We start from the raw sequence: 18,350 nt of genomic DNA, 5'->3' as shown, positions 1-18,350 counted from the left end.
TGACGGTGTGCCGTCAGACGGTGGCGCTGCGGGTCAGAGAACACACTGACGTCAAGGTGACTCAAAGTGCCACAATACAGGGAAGTTACAGGTGGAACAACAGAAAGCTTCTCCTGTCAACGTCGATCACTCTGCTGTTCTATAACTTATTCAGTCGAACAGTAAGTTCATTGTCACCGTGACGCCTTACCAAAGTGTTTGTTAAGGAGTTGCTCTGAGAGGCTTTATGTTGTCCTTATACATGTTGTTGTTGCTGTTAGCATTGGTAAGTTAGCAGGTCAAAGTGCTCACAGCTGCAGCCACACCCACATCAGTCACACTGGTTATGAGCAGTCACACTGTCACTTTAAAGCTGCTCCTGAAGTCGCTTTAGGACGCAACATCTCACTCAAAACATTTTCTGAGTCGCCTATAGTAACTTTTCAAATCCAAATATAACTTGTTAATACATTCAAGTGGATTTTATTGCCATAACTTTAAATGGGTTTTAATTGCGACACTAGTAATCATCCATCAAACATGCGCTGTGGATGTGCTACCTGGAAGTTAATGTTTAGCTAAAGTCAGGTCCACCTGCGTTGATTACCGTAACTTCTCAGCCGATCTTACCATAAGGAACTAAAAGCATACCAAAGGTCACAAGTCATCCTTTACGTGATAGTCTGTGTGTTGCACAAGCAAGGCAACTTTAAATTGCCAGAATTTTGCACGTAGTCTGGTGGAAAGACATTTCTGCTCTGTAGGAGAAAAGTGGACAAAATACAGTCAGTTAGGGATGGGTGTTTATCCTCAGTCGCTAGTCAAGAGACAGTATGTGTTGCTTGTTGATGTTTTGAAACAGTTGTAAATGTGTAACTATCCCTTCAACAGCTGTATTCCCGTTGAGAGGCCATGTACCCCGTAGACCTTCCAGCTGTGGATGACACTGACCTGACGTCAGCATCTGAGCTGTACCTCTCTTCTTTGGAGTCAAGACCTCATAATAATGAGTGGTTTCGATTATCACAGACTTCAGAGGTACCATAAAACTTGAAATAACTCCACTTTTTCCATAATGACCCTTTTTTTTTAATTTTTTTTTTACAATTTGCAGTTAAGTATAGGCAGGAATCTCCACAATATTTTCGACTCTTAAAGGTCCCATATTGTAAAAAGCGAGATTTTCAGGTCTTTTATATTATAAAGCAGGTTTAAGTGCTATGTAAATACTGTTAAACTATCAAAGCTCAATATAGGGAGAAAAACACACAACCAGTATTTAGAAATTGTGCGTTTGAAACAAGCCATTACGATTTTTTGTCCATTTGTGATGTCACAAATATACAATATTTAGACCATTACACAGTTTTAAACGTAAACATTCTAAATGTGTCCCAGTGTATTTCCTTTTGCAGTTTATGTAAATAACATCAGCTGACAGGAAGTAAACATGGACCCAAACTATTGCCTAGCACGCAATTCCGTTGCAATTCTGTTGAAATGCACTAAAACAGAGTGTTTCAGACAGAGGGTAAATACAGGTATATTCAGGCAGACAGTATGAGGAAAATAAAGTTGTTTTTTTAACATTACAGCATGTAAACATGTTCTACTAGAAACACAAAATACAAGTATGAACCTGAAAATGAGCATGATATGGGACCTTTAATTAGTTCTTAATTGAATTACTGTTAACACTTGGGGGGCACGGTGGAGGCGATTTTGCAAATATCTGCAAACATTATTGACACTGGTTTTGATGGAGGTTAATCTTTTGGTTCCTGAAATGTTTCCTTTGCATTAAAGCCATTTTGTATGACCTTAGACAAAGAAAAGTATGTTTTGGAGTGTACTGTAGGCTAATGTTGCTGCTACACTGGTGTCTTCAGGTCGGGGAGTGTAGATGAATTCATGAAGTTGTCTTCCTGTCTGCTCAGGTAGCGATAACAGCAAACAATGTAAGGCGGTTGCAGCTGTTTGAAGATGACCAACCCGACTGTACACTGCTGGCACTTTACCCTCCTGATGATCCAAAGCAAGGTTTGGGACTAAACTCACTGCTCCTATCAGACACCTATTGAGAAAAAGACTAATGATTTGTGTGCTCTACCTTTCCAGTGGTGGCTTTATACCTGCATGAGAAGTGGTGGTGTGTGGATGACGTCTTACGAACGTCCAGCGAGTCCAGAAGTGGCTTGATTTTGGTAACTGTGCTTTTGCACATGTATGTTAACATCACTACAACACAGTGATAACAGATGTGGAAAAAAATAGAATTATCTGTCTTTGTAATCCAGGGGTCTCCAACCTAACCTAAGCTAAGCTAATTTGATCAAATGAAAGTGGCCGAGAGCTACACATAGCGCCACCAAGTTGTAAATCGCAAATAGCAGACATACTTTCTGTCTTACTTTCATGGTCCTTTAATAACAATACAGCCACCGCAGTCATCGCTTCTATTACATCCCGCCATAGATGAAGGGCTTTTTGCTTCATTAGGATGTGCGCCACTAAATGAAGCCTCTTCTGCTGCGTTGGCCTTCTTCGTCAGTTTGGTAAACAGACACTGTCGTCTTTTTAGCGTTGTTTTCAGCTCCTTCTCTGTACGCAAACTTCTACCAGCCGGAAAGTTCTGTGAAAAGTTGCCGCTAACTTTTGTGAAGTGACGCTCGACGTTACATCTTTTAATGACTAGCTACAGCTACAGATACTTTTTTTTTGTCAGAGCATTTGATTTATTAACTGCTTTTGAGATGTAATGAGAATTTAAACTAATATAACAAGAATGTTTCTAAAATCTTAACCAACCCTGCCTTTAAGACATTGTTAATTATATAAATTCGAAAGTTCGAAAAAAAATAAATTCTAAAAATATAAATTATTTAAAATCTCGACTCCAGTGATTTGAAAGATTGACATTTCTGTGCAGTTTGTTCTCATCAGTGATTGTGCCCCCCCACCCCAGGTGCAGTCGATTATGGAAAGGGTGATTGTGTTCCTGCTCAGTCAGGTAGTGGAGAGGTCCTCACAGGAGGAGGTGTTGTTCTCCCTGCACCCCCGCACAGAGAGCTGCAAACTGCTGTGGAGAGACAGCCAGGCGGTCGGCTTCTACACCATCAAACACAAAGGTGAGAGGATGGAGGAGGAGGAGAGTGAGAGGATGGAGGAGGAAGATGGGAATGAGAGGGGTGTGGGTGCTCCTTCCTGCTCCCCCCCCTCACAGATTTATTTTTACATGTAATTCTTGTCTACTGCAATTTGAACATTTGGTAGCTGTTCCTCCTTACGTACTAATGTAAGCACATTAAGTGGCAGAAAAATGCAGACCAAATATATCAAAAACACAGGTTGAGTTCATACAAAATTTGAAGGATCATAACTTTAATGGATGATTGTCGAAAAACTTTGTGTATGTTACGTTTTCATGTAAAAAAACAATTTAACTCTCAAATATGGTACCGGTTTGGCCTGAAAAATCCAGTATAGATTGTGCTGTATTCTACAATGGACTAAGTTATTAACTGTGATGCTGTGCATTCTTTAATAAAGTAACTCCTCTGCTGCTTGTATTTCAGGCAGTCTGTGTGACGGCTGGAGCAGTCGCTGCTACCTGCTGCCTGCTCTGGACACAGTGCTGGTGAGGAGGAGCTGGAGGAGGAGAGGCTTTGGTCTTCAGATGCTGGAAGACTTCTGCTCCTCGTTCTCCACAGAGCAGTTTCTGGGAGTCAGCTCTCCGTTATCACCCAGCATGGTGGCAGGTCAGCTAATGCTCTCTTTTGCCCCCCCCCCCCCCCCCCCCCCTCTCCATGCAAATAGCAACCCCTTAACAGGATGTTTGTTTGTGTTTGTGTCTCCTGTGTGTTCAGTATGCAGGAGCTTTCTGCAGCAGCACAAGGAACATCTGGAGCATCTATATGAGGTGGAGGCTCCAGGGGGCTGGACTCAACGACGAAACATCTGGCTCAGCATCCGGCTAGGCCGCTACTCCCTCGGTACAGATTATATTTATTTGATTATTTTAAATGTGTTCAGATGTTTTGAAAGGATTTCTAGACATCATACTGCAAAACTTGGCTGGGCACACACTGCACGATTTTAGAAATGTTGTTGTGTACTTCCTACTCCTACTGTACGAGTAGATCGCTTGCGATGCAAAGCCAAAGCTCGCGATTTATGAGCTCACACTGTACGGTCCGAGCGTCAGCCGCGACCTGAGTGCTCGTGGACAGTATGGCTTGTCCATTTTGCGGAGAGAATTGGAGGTAAGCTAGCTACGCATTACTAGCTATATCTATTGTAGCCTACATTGTTATCTTGATAGCTACACTCTGATTACTGTAAAAAGAAGAGAAAAAAGGCGCTGACGTTGGGGAATCGGCTCGTGGCTCTGCTTCAACTGTGTGAGAGCCTGTGGGCAGCCGACTAAAATTTCTGACATGTCAGATATTCATCCGATTGTTCGACGGCCGGTCGAGGGAAGTTAGTCGGTCCTCGGTCCCCCTGTACACTGCACGGCAAACGACGCCCGACAAAGCTGAAATTCGGTCCGACTCTAAAATGAGTCGTGCTGCTCAAAATCGTACAGTGTGTGCCCAGCTTTAGCTTCCCAAAGATTCCAATGATTTTGAGCTTGTCTACATTTAAAGGAGCTATAAATGAAATCCAGAGTCTGGGTTGGGATTGCCTCTACACGGCTCTCACCTCTGAGATCACAAGCAAACATGGAGGTGTCTGAGCCGAAATGGCAGCAGCTAGCAGTGCTAACAACGGCTACAGCGCTGACAGAACTAACGGTGTTAGTGGGGGTTAGCTCACACTCAACGGGGCGACCTGGCTTCCACGCCGACGTCCACCGTGGGTCAGGACGGCATTATCAGCGGTAACCACCGTATGAGCACCGCTCTCCCACGCACGCCCGGCCCGGCCCGGGTAGTACGCATTGCAGAGCGGTGGCGATTAGCTAGCCAGTGAGACATGAACACAAATGGAGGGAGGGGAAGAAACGGGGAGGTCCAACAATTTCAAAGGGAGGGCACTAACGAGCACTCACGGCCGGCCCGGCTACCAAAACAAAGCACAGAGAAGCTCAGATTACAACACACACACACACACACACACACACACACACACACACACACACAGTGAAAGTGACTTCATTCTCTGCTCAGGGAGATATAACTCCTCTTTATCTTTATAGCAAATAGTTGTTTGTTTCTGCTTTGGATAACGTATAGAGCTCCTTTAAGTATAGCCCTCACTTTTATGAGTCTTTCTAGGTATTAATGAGGAGAGTGGTCCAACATCAGGAGAAACACAGAGGAATGAAGATGATGACTCCTCTCAGAAGGTGGGAATCTCACGTTGAAAGAATCACTCCAAAACACTTCATCATTTACATTTAAAACAGCTACTGGTTGATGCACATAGCATTTTCTCACTGATTTTGTTACATACAAAACAATAAGGAAGGGCTTTCTCCAGATCCACTGTTTGCAATTATGTTCAAGTATCATACCGGAGAATACCCATCCAGAAATGGTGCAGCTTTGCAGAGGTAGTTCTCAAGCTGTGGTCGGTATATTCTAATGAGGCTGCATGTTACATAGGAAGGGGAGCCAAATCTGAATGGCTTGTTGAATCACGTTTTCTGATCTAGGCAGCCCACAAAAAAACTGACTGGGTTGTCTTATTTCACAGTTGGTGGGTTGGTAGACACTCCAGATACCCAGATGTACAGTATGTACACAAACACTGTTAAAGTGAGTTTTTCAACATATGTCCCCTTTAATGGTGTCACTGATTGTACATTGCCACCAGTTGGTGTAGGTATATTTATGGTTGTAAATGACACCTTCATTAAACTTGCCTTAAAAAAAGAGTTGAAACATAAATGATACAATAAAATAATTGGAGCTTAGCGTGTAAACTAACCAAAACACCTTAAAACACAGATGTCCTGTAGTAAATACCAGTTTCCAATAATGCTCAATTTTTATTGAACCTGTCAGAGGCGTCCAATCAGCGTGATCATTGAGAATGTACATGGTAACAAAAACTTCAACAAGGTGGAACCTATTGGTTGGCTTTTCTATTATATGCTTGTTTTAATTTGTCCACCTTGTGTCGATGACTTTTTGGTTGGAAGTGCATCCTGGGATCTCAGAGTCTCCTCTGTTTGTTTGTTTTTCAATGCAGACCTACAGTTGTAGACTGGACCCGGCCTCATTGAGCACCTGTAATGTGAACATTCCACTGGCAACGGGCTCTACTGTTCAACAAATGAAACCTTGTGATCCAAACCAAGGAGGAAGCTCCCCAAGCAGCAAGATCTCTGGAACAGGATGTAGTCCTGCAGCCTACGCTGATGATCTGGACTCTGGACCTCCCACCAGACCACCGCAGTCCCTAAACACAAGACAAGCGCTGAAGCACAAGCATCGTCTATCTTCAGAGCCTCACAGAGACAAGCCAGAGCCAGAGAAAACACAAAGAAGTGCCAAACGAGTCAAAAGGACATGAGGATACAGACACAGGCATTGTGTGCAACAGCAGGAACTGTTTATACAGATTAAGTTGATGCTCTATCCTCCTAACCTCCGGTGACCTTCGCACTTTATTTGTGGAGTAAAGTTTACAGACATTTTTGGAACGATATGTTGATAAATTGACAGTACAGTACAATGTGAGTAATATCACAAAGCATGCAATAAACGGTTTTACTACAATATAAACAGTTTTGTTTGTGTTGCTGTGGAGGTTGTTGTTTCCTTTTGATTTATAGCAGCAGTGGGTAGAAATGGATCAAATATGATTAAAAAAAAGATATTTTTTTTTATAAAATGGTCACTATATCCTGACAGCAGTGCATGAGACAGGTAATCTTAAAAAAATCATGTGCCTCTGTGTCCTCCGGTGTTCCTAACGGCATCTGCAAGATTTCACAGACTGGAGGAAAACAACCAATCAGAGCTGATCTGGAGCCTTGCCGTCTCTGAGCAGCTGTCAATCACTCACAAACTTACAGTTAAAAAGTACAATACAAGATGTTTCCGAAAACATTTTACACAAGAAATAGATATTACAGTAACAGAACATTAATTCATATTTGATCAGCGCTGCCTAGTTTGACCATTTGATCGGGGGCGGGGGCAAAAAGCTGCGGTCAGGTCGGACAGTTTCCAGCCATTTCGAGCAGCCTTCACGGAATTTACAGGAAGTCACAGAAAAAGTTACTTCCTGTTAGATCCGATCTGTAGGCCACTTGTAGTTTTCAGACCACGTTGGGATTTATTTATATTTGTTTGTAAATCTATGTGGAAATGTGCGTGTTTCTGGCATTTGATTCTATTCTTTATTATTTTTATGTTCGCCTTGTAAAGCACAAAATGAGCACTCGTTTTGATAAGTGTTATATATAGATATCCTTCATTATTATAATAATTAGTATTATCAACCACACAAGATATGTTTGTTAACAGATGAAACCTTCATTGCACAACATGAGACTAATAAAATCTAACATTAAATATTACAATTACACAAAAAGTTGTGACTTTCTACAACATGTGGTGTTTGCTGTCAAAACTAAGAGCGAATCAGCTCTTTAATCAGCGCGCGCCAGGCGTTTCCCATCATGCCCTGGGTCTTGCAGTCGGTGGAGAGCAACTGCGGCGCCTGGCTCTAAAAACTGCAGCCGCCTCAATCTCGCGAGGTTATCGTTGCCCACTTGTGCATGACGTCAGAGCAAGTCGGGATCAAGTCGGACACAGATCTAACCGACGTGCATTGCAAGGCGATCGATTCTGCGCAGGCCTGACTCATCTCGAATGATCCTATTGACCGCTGCCTTCCTTGAATTAACAGCCAATAGGAACGCTCTCTCTCTGAAATGACCTGTGATTGGTCAAAGTCTCCCGTCACGGGCTAGATTTTCTAAAGCCTGAAAACAGAGCCATGAGGAGGAGCAGAAGTCTGATTATCTCTCAGAACACTTGAATTACAATATGCTGAAAGGTTATTGTGGAATTTTTGCCCAATGATGCAAAAATTTTTTACCTACTGAAGCTTTAAAAGGTGACAATTTTGTCTTCCTATCGTCATTAATAATAAATCCCTGTCATGAAATTAGCTCCCATATTTTGACCGTGTGTTTATATGTTTACTATGATTGTTTTAGACCCCGCATGCAGCACACATTTCTTCAATCTCTTGCTCAGCTGTCAGTCCCCCGTCGGCTCGTGCTGTGTGATAAACCGAGCGCTCCTCTCTCACGCTGCTACGTGTAGAAACAGGAAGTCAGGAAACAGGAAAAATCTCGGAGAAGGAGGAAAAGTTTAATACAGTTTAATAATAAAAGATGAGCCGAATTTACCACAACACGTCTTTACAGAACAAACCGGTGCACAATGAGAAGTTTGACCGCGTGTGGTCTCCCTCTGCGTATGAAAGGTAGGAGCTTCAGTTACAGTTACTGTAAGCAGGAAGTGACAGGTTACCATCATGCAGAGAGTATCTCAGTGTGATACTCTCGTTCTGCGTTTCACTTCACTGAAGTTTACAATTGACGAACAACCACTTTATAGTTTTATAATTGAAAGTGTATGAAAAATAAACTGTGTTCAAATGTTCAATTTGTCATATCTGACCGTTTGTTTTAAAGGAGTCTGGTTGGTAGGTCCCCATCATACAGGTCTCTATCATACAGGTCTCTACCATACAGGTCTCTATCATACAGGTCTCTATCATACAGGTCTCTATCATACAGGTCTCTATTATACAGGTCCCCATCATACAGGTCTCTATCATACAGGTCTCTACCATACAGGTCTCTATCATACAGGTCTCTATCATACAGGTCTCTATCATACAGGTCTCTATCATACAGGTCTCTATTATACAGGTCCCCATCATACAGGTCTCTATTATACAGGTCTCTATTATACAGGTCTCTATTATACAGGTCCCCATCATACAGGTCTCTATTATACAGGTCTCTATTATACAGGTCTCTATTATACAGGTCTCTATCATACAGGTCTCTATTATACAGGTCCCCATCATACAGGTCTCTATCATACAGGTCTCTATCATACAGGTCTCTATTATACAGGTCTCTATCATACAGGTCCCCATCATACAGGTCTCTATTATACAGGTCTCTATCATACAGGTCTCTATTATACAGGTCTCTATCATACAGGTCTCTATTATACAGGTCTCTATCATACAGGTCTCTATCATACAGGTCTCTATTATACAAGTCCCCATCATACAGGTCTCTATCATACAGGTCTCTATCATACAGGTCTCTATTATACAGGTCTCTTTTATACAGGTCTCTATTATACAGGTCTCTATCATACAGGTCTCTATTATACAGGTCTCTATTATACAGGTCTCTATCATACAGGTCTCTATCATACAGGTCTCTATTATACAGGTCTCTATCATACAGGTCTCTATTATACAGGTCTCTATCATACAGGTCTCTATTATACAGGTCCCCATCATACAGGTCTCTATTATACAGGTCTCTATCATACAGGTCCCCATCATACAGGTCTCTATTATACAGGTCTCTATCATACAGGTCCCCATCATACAGGTCTCTATTATACAGGTCTCTATCGTACAGGTCTCTATCATACAGGTCTCTATCATACAGGTCTCTATTATACAGGTCTCTTCAAAGGAGAACAGACATTTGAAGGTGTTGCACAACCAGCACTCGAATGCCAGTCTATGAGGCTGTTGTCAGGCTATTAAAGCTTTAGTCGGCAGTATATTTTTGGCATCATTGGACAAAAATTCCATAATAACCTTTCAGCATATTGTAATTTAAGTGCTCTGAGAGAAAACTAGACTTCTGTTTTCAGGCTTTAGAAAATCTAGCGGGAGACTTTGACCAATCACAGGTCATTTCAGAGAGAGAGAGAGAGAGCGTTCCTATTGGCTGTGCTCCGGCTGGTGGGCGGTGCTTGGCATTTCCTCCTACAGATCTCAACATGGCAGCCGGGTCACAAACTTTCTCATGTTACAGCTAAACAGTGAGCTACAAGATGTTTCTGAAAACATGTAAGGAGAGAAATAGGCATTACAGTAACAGAATATTGATTCATAATTGATCAGCGCTGCCTAGTTTGACCGTTTGGTCGGAGTTTGTGAGTGATTGACAACCGGCTCTCATAGACGGCAGCTGGACGGCAGACTCCAGATCTGCTCTTACTGGTTGTTTTACTCCGGTCTGTGAAATCTTGCTGATGCCATTAGGAGCACCAGAGGACACAGAGACACATGATTTTTTTCAGATTACCTCTCTCATGTACTACTGTCAGGATAAAGTGACCGTTTTATAAAAATAACTTTATTTATAATCATATTTGCTCCATTTCTACCCACTGCTGCTTTAAGTAGGCGTTATCAGTCACTATAAGCCCATAGATGTGGGTCAGTAGGGGCCTACTACACCCACTAGTAGGCTTTATCACCTATTCACATGGTAGATCACCAAAAGAAGCTATAAAAGAACACGACAGCGACCTCTAGTGACCGTAGTAATTATGACAGGTGCAGAAGCGGAAGTCAGGCGCTGTAGTATAGACAGTGTGAACAAAACAGGGCTTTCACCCAGGAGACTCGAGTTCCCCAACAATGTGTAGTTGTCTTTGTGTTCGTAGTTATTTCAACCCAAAACACAATCTATTTCCCTCAACTTAACTAATCATTTGTTTTGCCTAGACCTAAATAAGTTGTAGTTTTGTTGCCTAAACCTAAAGAAGCCTTTTTGTTTGTGTTCAAAAGGTGACATTTCATTCAGTTTTACAGAATGTTAGAACATGTTGCTTTTATAGTAGGCGTAGTAGGCCCCTAATGACCCACATCTATGGTGCTTATAGCGACTGATAACATCTATTTAATGGCCTGATAACAGTCGAATCAGGTGCGAATGCACAGTTCCAAGTGGAAGTAGAATGATTTTAATATTTGATCGTTTTCTTCCACACAGTGGCCAGGGGGTTCTTCTAGAAGGAAAGCTGCTGGATGTTTCCAGACATTCGATCAGTGATGACAACAATCAAAAGGTACTATAAGTTAAATCCAGCCGGGTCTTAGTGTTCCCCCAAACCTTGTGTCTTCTTCTCTCTGAGTCTCCATCTTTTCCTGAACAGTATAAACAAGTCTTTCACCATCTGCCGTTTACAGAAACTGAATGCTTCATTTATGCTTTAAAAGAAACAACCTCCTCCTCCTTGGTTGTTTCAGAAAGGAATTCAGAAGTTTGCCCAAATGCTTATTGATGTTAACATTTTGGACAGACTAAACTTAAACACAGACAGAAGAAACATAAACCACATGTGTGTTTCTGTCACTCGCAGGTCCGTTTCTATGTGCTGTACATCAAACCCAGCCGCATCCACCGGAGGAAGTTCGATGCCAGCGGGAAGGAGATTGAGCCAAACTTCAGTGACACCAAAAAAGTCAACACTGGTTACCTCATGTCCTCCTTCAGTGAGTAGATAACAACAAACATTTGAGTTTATGTTTGCATATTTCCTTTCCTCTCCAAACTTTATTCAGTGTGGAGTGTTTTGTCTTCCATGTAGTTGCAGTTTAAGATTCACTTTGAAACTGTCCGGCAACTGGGCTGTGTCGGAACGGCTGAGCGAACGATCGTAAGGCCTGTGGTCGGTTCACAGTCTCCCCTGGCACTGTCTGTTTTTGAGTCCCACTTCCAATGGAAGACATTTTTGAAGTTCATCGAACAAGCCAATGGGACTTAAAGGGACTCAAAGTAAGAATCAGAAATGTCTTGTTAACAGTGACACCGGTGGCCGTTAAGTCAATGAAAGTCAGCGTCCTGTTGCTCGCGCTCGCGCTTGTGCTTGCTCTACATAGACATGAACGAGCATCGCTCAAAACAGTGAGGCGACACACGTCAGCTAAAACCACAATATCACTCTATATTTCAGCTGCTTGGCAGTAATGTTAGCTGACCAGACGAAGGTCTCTCCGTGAATCAATGCTGATCCTAGTGTTGGCTTTTCCTGCTTCAGCCTCCCGACCGCGGTCGGAGGGAACAGGGGAGACACCGGAGTTTAGGTCGGAGACGATAACGTTACTCGCTGCGGAGCCCCGTCACTTCACAAGACACGGGAAAGTTCTGTTGGTCTGGAGGAGCTGCAGCATTTATTTGTGCACAAACTTCCACTGTACATTCACTAGATATTCTCAGAGCTAAACTAACTCTTCTGTAGTGTGTAGTGTGCGCATGCACGTGAGCAGGAGTGAGAGAGCGAGTGAGAACGAGCGCGGTGTGTGAGTGAAGGCAAGCAGGCAGGCAGAGGAGCAGAGTACAGCAGAGACTCCGGCCCTGGAGACCAAAGCTACGGTCTCCCCTGTGTCTTCTGACCGTGTTCTGGAGGCCGAAGCAGGAAGAACCGACACTGTTTTGCAAGACGGGCTTCACTAGATATAACTTTGCGGTTTTGGTACTTCCGTGTAGTTTGTGTTGGAAGAGCGTAGCCACACGCGAGCGCGCCTTGGACACCGACCCGCAAAGAAGTTCCAAACATTACCTTTAAGATGCAGTGTGCTGAGCTTTCAGGGCCACTGTGGCTCTTAATTCCTTATAACTTCATTGGCTTTGATGCACATTTTGTGTCCTCACAGAGGTGGAAGCTAAAGGGGAGTCTGACCGTCTGACTGAGGAGCAGCTCTCGGCGACGGTGAACAAAGCTGAGCTGGTGAAGATAACTGACAAGCACCGACCCAGTGGGACCTGGGCCTTCTGGTACCCAGAGTCCGAGATGGACGAAACAGAGCTGGAAACGGGACAGGATGTACGGCTGAAGACCAGAGGAAACAGTCCTTTCATATGTGAGTCTGATATATTACCATGCTGTTTTTACTGCTGAGCTGCTTCCGTATATTTACCATTGAAAAGAGAAAACGGTGCATGTGCACCAGTATGTCCTTATTTCACATTAAGCCTGGAAAGGAAATTCTGTCTGAACCCTGCTTGAGCTCCAGGCTACCCATTGAAAGCCAGTAGTCTGAAGTGGATCTTTGTTAGGGGAAACAAATGCAGTACAAGATCTGATCAGAGCTCTTTAATTTGTTTTCTGACTTCATAAAATGGGCCTGTTTTACCAAAGCTAGAGGGTCCTTTTGGTTTTTCATGTCTTTCACATTGATCAAACTTGTCCTGGTGTTGACCTGCACAGCAGCGGGCAGTGAATTAAATTAAATTAGAATTTTGTTTTTCCGGTCCTTCACAGTCTCACAAGTAACCTCTGAGGGGGAATGAACAGCGTTCCAGAGGAGTCATCCAGCCCTTTGATATTCAATAGTCGTGTAGTTGTGAGTGAAGTGGAGCGCTTTGGTCCATTCACAGCCTCTACTTTTACACATCAACATTCATCATGACTTGGTGGGCATTTTGAAGTTTTATAATCCCGAGGAGAGCAAGAAAAAATAGACAAGTTAGTTCATCATAGAAGTTCATCATATATCCATACGATATCTCAATATCGGAACGGATCATTTATTATCAAGTTGATCTGTGATATGGCAACTACATGCAAAACAACACTGATAATATTATAATCTTTTTGGGGTAGGGATGTTAATAATGAACCGTTTAACCGTTAACCCACATTAAGAATATTAAACAGGGTGAACTGAGGACACACTAATCTTTTTTTTCTTTTTTTTAGATTATTTTTTTGAGCTTTTATGCCTTTATTGATAGTGACAGAGATCATACTTAAAGGGGGAGAGAAAGAGGGGATGACATGCAGCATTGGGCCACAGGTCGTAGTCAAACCCCGGGCTGCTGCGGTAAGGACTCAGCCTTGGTACATGGGGCGCCCTGTGACGCACTAATCTTGTCGGTTAACGGTTAATACCGGATGCTATTTAAGTGGATGTGAGTCTCAGATCTGTTTGACTCTGATGAAGACGCGGTTGGCGTCGAAACGTTAGTCTTTAAATAAAGTTTACTGCCTTAAATCCGTGTGCTCAAGTGTGCTTTGGACCTGTACTCTGAAGTCTCTCCTGTTACAAGATCGCCCTACTTTGTGAGCACCGGACAGGCCTACTATTCCTTGTGAGGCGGTTGAAGCGCGTTTAACCTCCCTTCTTCACCGAAGGTTAATTTGTCTCTGTATATACAGTAATAGGGTCAACGGGAAGCGTAACCATGCGCGTCATGGAGAGAGAAATGGAGAGAACTAAGAGATTTACACGCCTAGTTCACACCAGAGGGGCGAATTATTCAGTTTTCTTACCTGGGAGTTTAACATAAAACTGCTGTTGCAGTGTATCATTTTGTTACTTTCACTCTTTTAAAGTCACCAGAATGCAGGAAACAAAGTCTCTGAAACTCACATTTTTCAAAGGTGTATAGTATGATTTGAGGTTGTGGCTCCTAAACTTTGTAACTGTTTCCTCTTGGTCTTAAAGGCCCTGAAAACCTGTTTTCTCAATCAGCGTCTTACTGTGAGAGATGGGGTCCTCCTAAGGTATGAACAAGGTAGCAAAAGAGCAGTTTGGGTTGTCTGACAAAAATATTGCTGTATGTGTGTTCTTCTCACACAGAGGTGGGGTGGGGGGGGTGGTGGGGGTCATATATTTCTGTGAGCCAATAAAGATTTAACTGTTGGGTTTGAATCGGATGACAGTTGTGGGGCTGATTGCTTATGTTTCCAGGCCACTGTCAACCAAATATGATCAAACCACAACCACACAGTCCTGATAAGGCAGATTAGCTGTGTTTTTACTGTTAGTCTTAATAAATAATAACTATAGATGTTTGTTTTTTTTTCCAAACTAAACTTGACTGTTGCTTATTTAGTCATGAATATTGAATGTAAATTAGATATGTGAACACCGGCCTGTTCAGACTGGCCTTTGTTTAGTTTTTATTTATCTTATTGATTTTCTTTTACTTCTTTCTTCTTATATCTTGTTATGTCTGTTGCTGGGTTTTTTTTTTCTGAAGCACTCAAATAAACCTACTTACTTCTGTGCTTCCAGCCTCCTTAGCCAAAGTGGACGGCGGCACCGTGACCAAGTGTAACTTTGCTGGAGATGAAAAGGCCGGAGCGTCGTGGACGGACAAGGTTATGGCCAACAAAGCAGACGCAGTCAGCACGCAGAAGCCCGGAGGAGAAGGAGAGGGAGCGGAGGAGGATGAATGGGTGAGAACCCGATCTTATGTACAGGGCTAATCAAACCTAAATTACCCAATACCCCTGATGGAGTCTGGATTGGAAATTTGAAAATAGTATTCATCATTTCATTGGGATTTACTCATATGTGAGTTTGAGTTCCAAGGAGATGAGACATTTTCAGGAAATGTAGAACTCCCCTTCAACAATCTGCAGGACAGACATCCTGTGATGCTCACATTTCCCTAAGCACTCTACTAGGGGTGGGAAAAAAAATGTATTCACTAATTTATCACGATTTGTTTTTTACGATTTCGAAATAAATTTTTTAAAGCCAGAATCAATATATTTGCTTCATTTGAGTCTATGCGGAGGTAGAATGAAGTTACCGCTTTTATTGTTGTAGTCTGAGTAACGTGAAGTGATATACATATAAAACATTACATGTCCCTTATAAATTAAAAAGAAAATATCACTAATTTGTGAGGGAAATGTCTTTATTCTTTGATTTTTGGGTTGCTGGAAAAAAATGAATAAATAATGACTGATATATTTGACTTCAGGACTTCTCTCACTACATACATGCTGAAAATCAAACATATTAATGTATTAATTTAGATATTTTCCAAAGTAAAAGTCCAAGAAGTGTAGGATTCAACTTTTTCCCATGGTCTATAGTGTTAAAAAAGTTGACAAAAATCGCAAAAAAATCGCAATATTGAATCACAATACTTAAAAATCGCAATACATATCGAATCGGCACCCAAGTATCGTGATAGTATTGAACCGGGAGATACAGTAGGTGAATATGTCCCAGCCCTACACTCTACACATCGAGTAAACACCGTAAAAACGGCAAGGGGCGTTGCAAAATCAGGTGAAGACAAGCTGTCATTTTCGCTGTTTAATTCTGTAAGACGGGAGAGTATCTGGATCCCTTCCTACCAGAACATATGAAGACTTCTTCTAAAGTGTGACTACCCAGTTATGCTACTTTGCTCTGTGTATACAAAACATCAATGAGACAAAAAGATAAAAGAAATAGGTTGCTTTGCATTTTGACAATTATATAAGCCCTGTAGTGACACTTGAATGGATATGGAAAACAAGCTAGAAGCTATATATGATTTGACCTTAACAGGAAGTGGGCAGTAGAATCCCTCTCATGGCTTCATCTGTTGTTCACAATGTATACAAAGCAGTCGATGTCTTAGGCAAAAACACTTCTCCTGCTTTGTTTCTCTCTCAGGACGATTGAGGAAAACCATCTCTCCCATCGGCCTGATCTCCTGGCCCTGTTCCCAGTCTCCAGGTTGAACTTCTTTTGCTTGGATCCAGTCCTGTCTCTCTCTCTCCCGTCTTTAGATTGGACTCCGTCATTTCACCGGGGTACCTAACCTCTTACATATGTGGCCTTGGGGGCTGAAAACCTTGCGTCACTACTACAATATGGGACTAGACTCTTCCAGCTCCACAGAGTGTATCTGGCCGTTAGCTATGATGCACACCGTCTTTCGAAACTTCCCCCGTGTATACTTTGGCTCAGATCCCCACGTTTATATGACTGGAACTCGAGCTCTGCGTTTTCAATTTGTCTTGGCTTATTCTTCTACTCTCGCCTGTTTGTGTCCAAGTTTAATTCAGAGTGCTTATGTGTGATATTTTTTTCTGCATAGCCTGGTATTAATTATAGTCCCAAATATCTGTTGTTATTCAGCACACATGTTGGTCCTTCCATACTGTAATTTAAGTCCTGTCTAGAGAGACACACAGTGTATTTTAAAGTGTATTTCTAAAGAGTACACTGGTTTAGTTCTGTGTGACAACTGAATAGTGGTGGAAAGTAACTAAGTACTAAGTAAATTTTAAGGTAACTGTACTTTATACTTCTACTACACTTCATCTCAGAGGCAAATATTGTACTTTTTACTGCATTACATTTATTTTAGAACTTTAGTTGCTTTGCAGATTCAGATTAATAATATAAAATATTATAAACAATTATTACATGGCTGTGTTGAATACTCGATTCTGATTGGTCAATCAAGGCGTTCTGGGGTCTGTAATTTCTGTATTACAGACAGTTGCTATGTATTACAGACCGTTGCTATGTATAACAGACCGTTGCTATGTATAACAGACCGTTGCTATGTATTACAGACCGTTGCTATGTGTAACAGACCGTTGCTATGTATTACAGACCGTTGCTATGTATAACAGACCGTTGCTATGTATAACAGACTGTTGCTATGTATAACAGACCGTTGCTATGTATTACAGACCGTTGCTATGTATAACACACTGTTGCTATGTATAACAGACCGTTGCTATGTATTACAGACCGTTGCTATGTATAACAGACCGTTGCTATGTACAACAGACCGTTGCTATGTATTACAGACCGTTGCTATGTATAACAGACCGTTGCTATGGGTGCAGCTCTGATGTCAGACTCTTGAGGACCGTTTTTGTGTCAAAATATTGATTTCTTGAGTAAGTAGCCGTGCAATAAGCGGGATAATGTACAGCTAGCGGGTCATTGTTGTGAAAGAATCCCCCGATATAAATGATGATGTATTAAATTGGATAAAGATAAGACTTCACTGAAATAAGATTCACAAGCAACCCGGCAGTGTATATCATAAAAAAAAATAGGCTCCACCTTTACCAACTTCAGCATTAAAGTAATGTACATTTTAATGCATCACTAATTATATTTCAGTGATATCATATGCATTTTTTTTCTGAAATGGGTCTTTCTGCATAATGAGTACTTTTATTTTTGGTGCTTTAAGTATATTTTGATGCTAATACTTTTGTACTTTTACGCAAGTAAAACATTTTGAATTCAGGACTTTTACTTGTATTTCTACACTGTGGTATTGCTACTTTTGCTAAAGTAAAAGATCTGAGTACTTCTTCCATCACTGTGCCTCTTCTATGCACTTATATGCTCCTCATCTTCTCAGTCGTTGGCTGTTTATGGACAATAAACATACGAAAAAAAACAACAGTGGACAGTTGTGTTTACACAAGAAAAAGAAAATGTGTTTATCGTTGCATCCAAACCTCAAGGTATTCCAGTAATGACATGATATGTATCACATATTATCATTATCATACTCATCTTGTTATTATAGATCATAAAGTCAGTATATATGAACTGTATTATTTTCTTTTTTTTATCACCAGGTAAAACAA

General features: G+C 41.7%; 2 protein-coding genes across 2 annotated transcripts; both read left to right on the top strand.

Annotated features, from left to right (window-relative positions):
• The first annotated feature begins 22 nt into the window (after nucleotides 1–22).
• On the top strand, nucleotides 23–6,710 carry fam169b (family with sequence similarity 169 member B). Its single transcript, XM_074631628.1, has 9 exons — nucleotides 23–161; nucleotides 871–1,017; nucleotides 1,917–2,019; nucleotides 2,098–2,183; nucleotides 2,945–3,107; nucleotides 3,555–3,737; nucleotides 3,846–3,971; nucleotides 5,256–5,326; nucleotides 6,175–6,710. Exons 2-9 carry the CDS (start codon nucleotides 892–894, stop codon nucleotides 6,496–6,498), a joined length of 1,182 nt encoding a protein of 393 aa, XP_074487729.1. The 5' UTR covers nucleotides 23–161; nucleotides 871–891; the 3' UTR covers nucleotides 6,499–6,710.
• Nucleotides 6,711–8,242: 1,532 nt separating this feature from the next.
• On the top strand, nucleotides 8,243–17,997 carry arpin (actin related protein 2/3 complex inhibitor). Its single transcript, XM_074631627.1, has 6 exons — nucleotides 8,243–8,427; nucleotides 10,985–11,060; nucleotides 11,355–11,487; nucleotides 12,649–12,855; nucleotides 15,016–15,179; nucleotides 16,399–17,997. Exons 1-6 carry the CDS (start codon nucleotides 8,336–8,338, stop codon nucleotides 16,405–16,407), a joined length of 681 nt encoding a protein of 226 aa, XP_074487728.1. The 5' UTR covers nucleotides 8,243–8,335; the 3' UTR covers nucleotides 16,408–17,997.
• Nucleotides 17,998–18,350: the final 353 nt, after the last annotated feature.

Source organism: Sebastes fasciatus, chromosome 4 (assembly GCF_043250625.1).
Source record: "Sebastes fasciatus isolate fSebFas1 chromosome 4, fSebFas1.pri, whole genome shotgun sequence".
Lineage (NCBI taxonomy): Eukaryota > Metazoa > Chordata > Actinopteri > Perciformes > Sebastidae > Sebastes > Sebastes fasciatus.
This window is presented reverse-complemented; position numbering and strand designations above follow the sequence as displayed.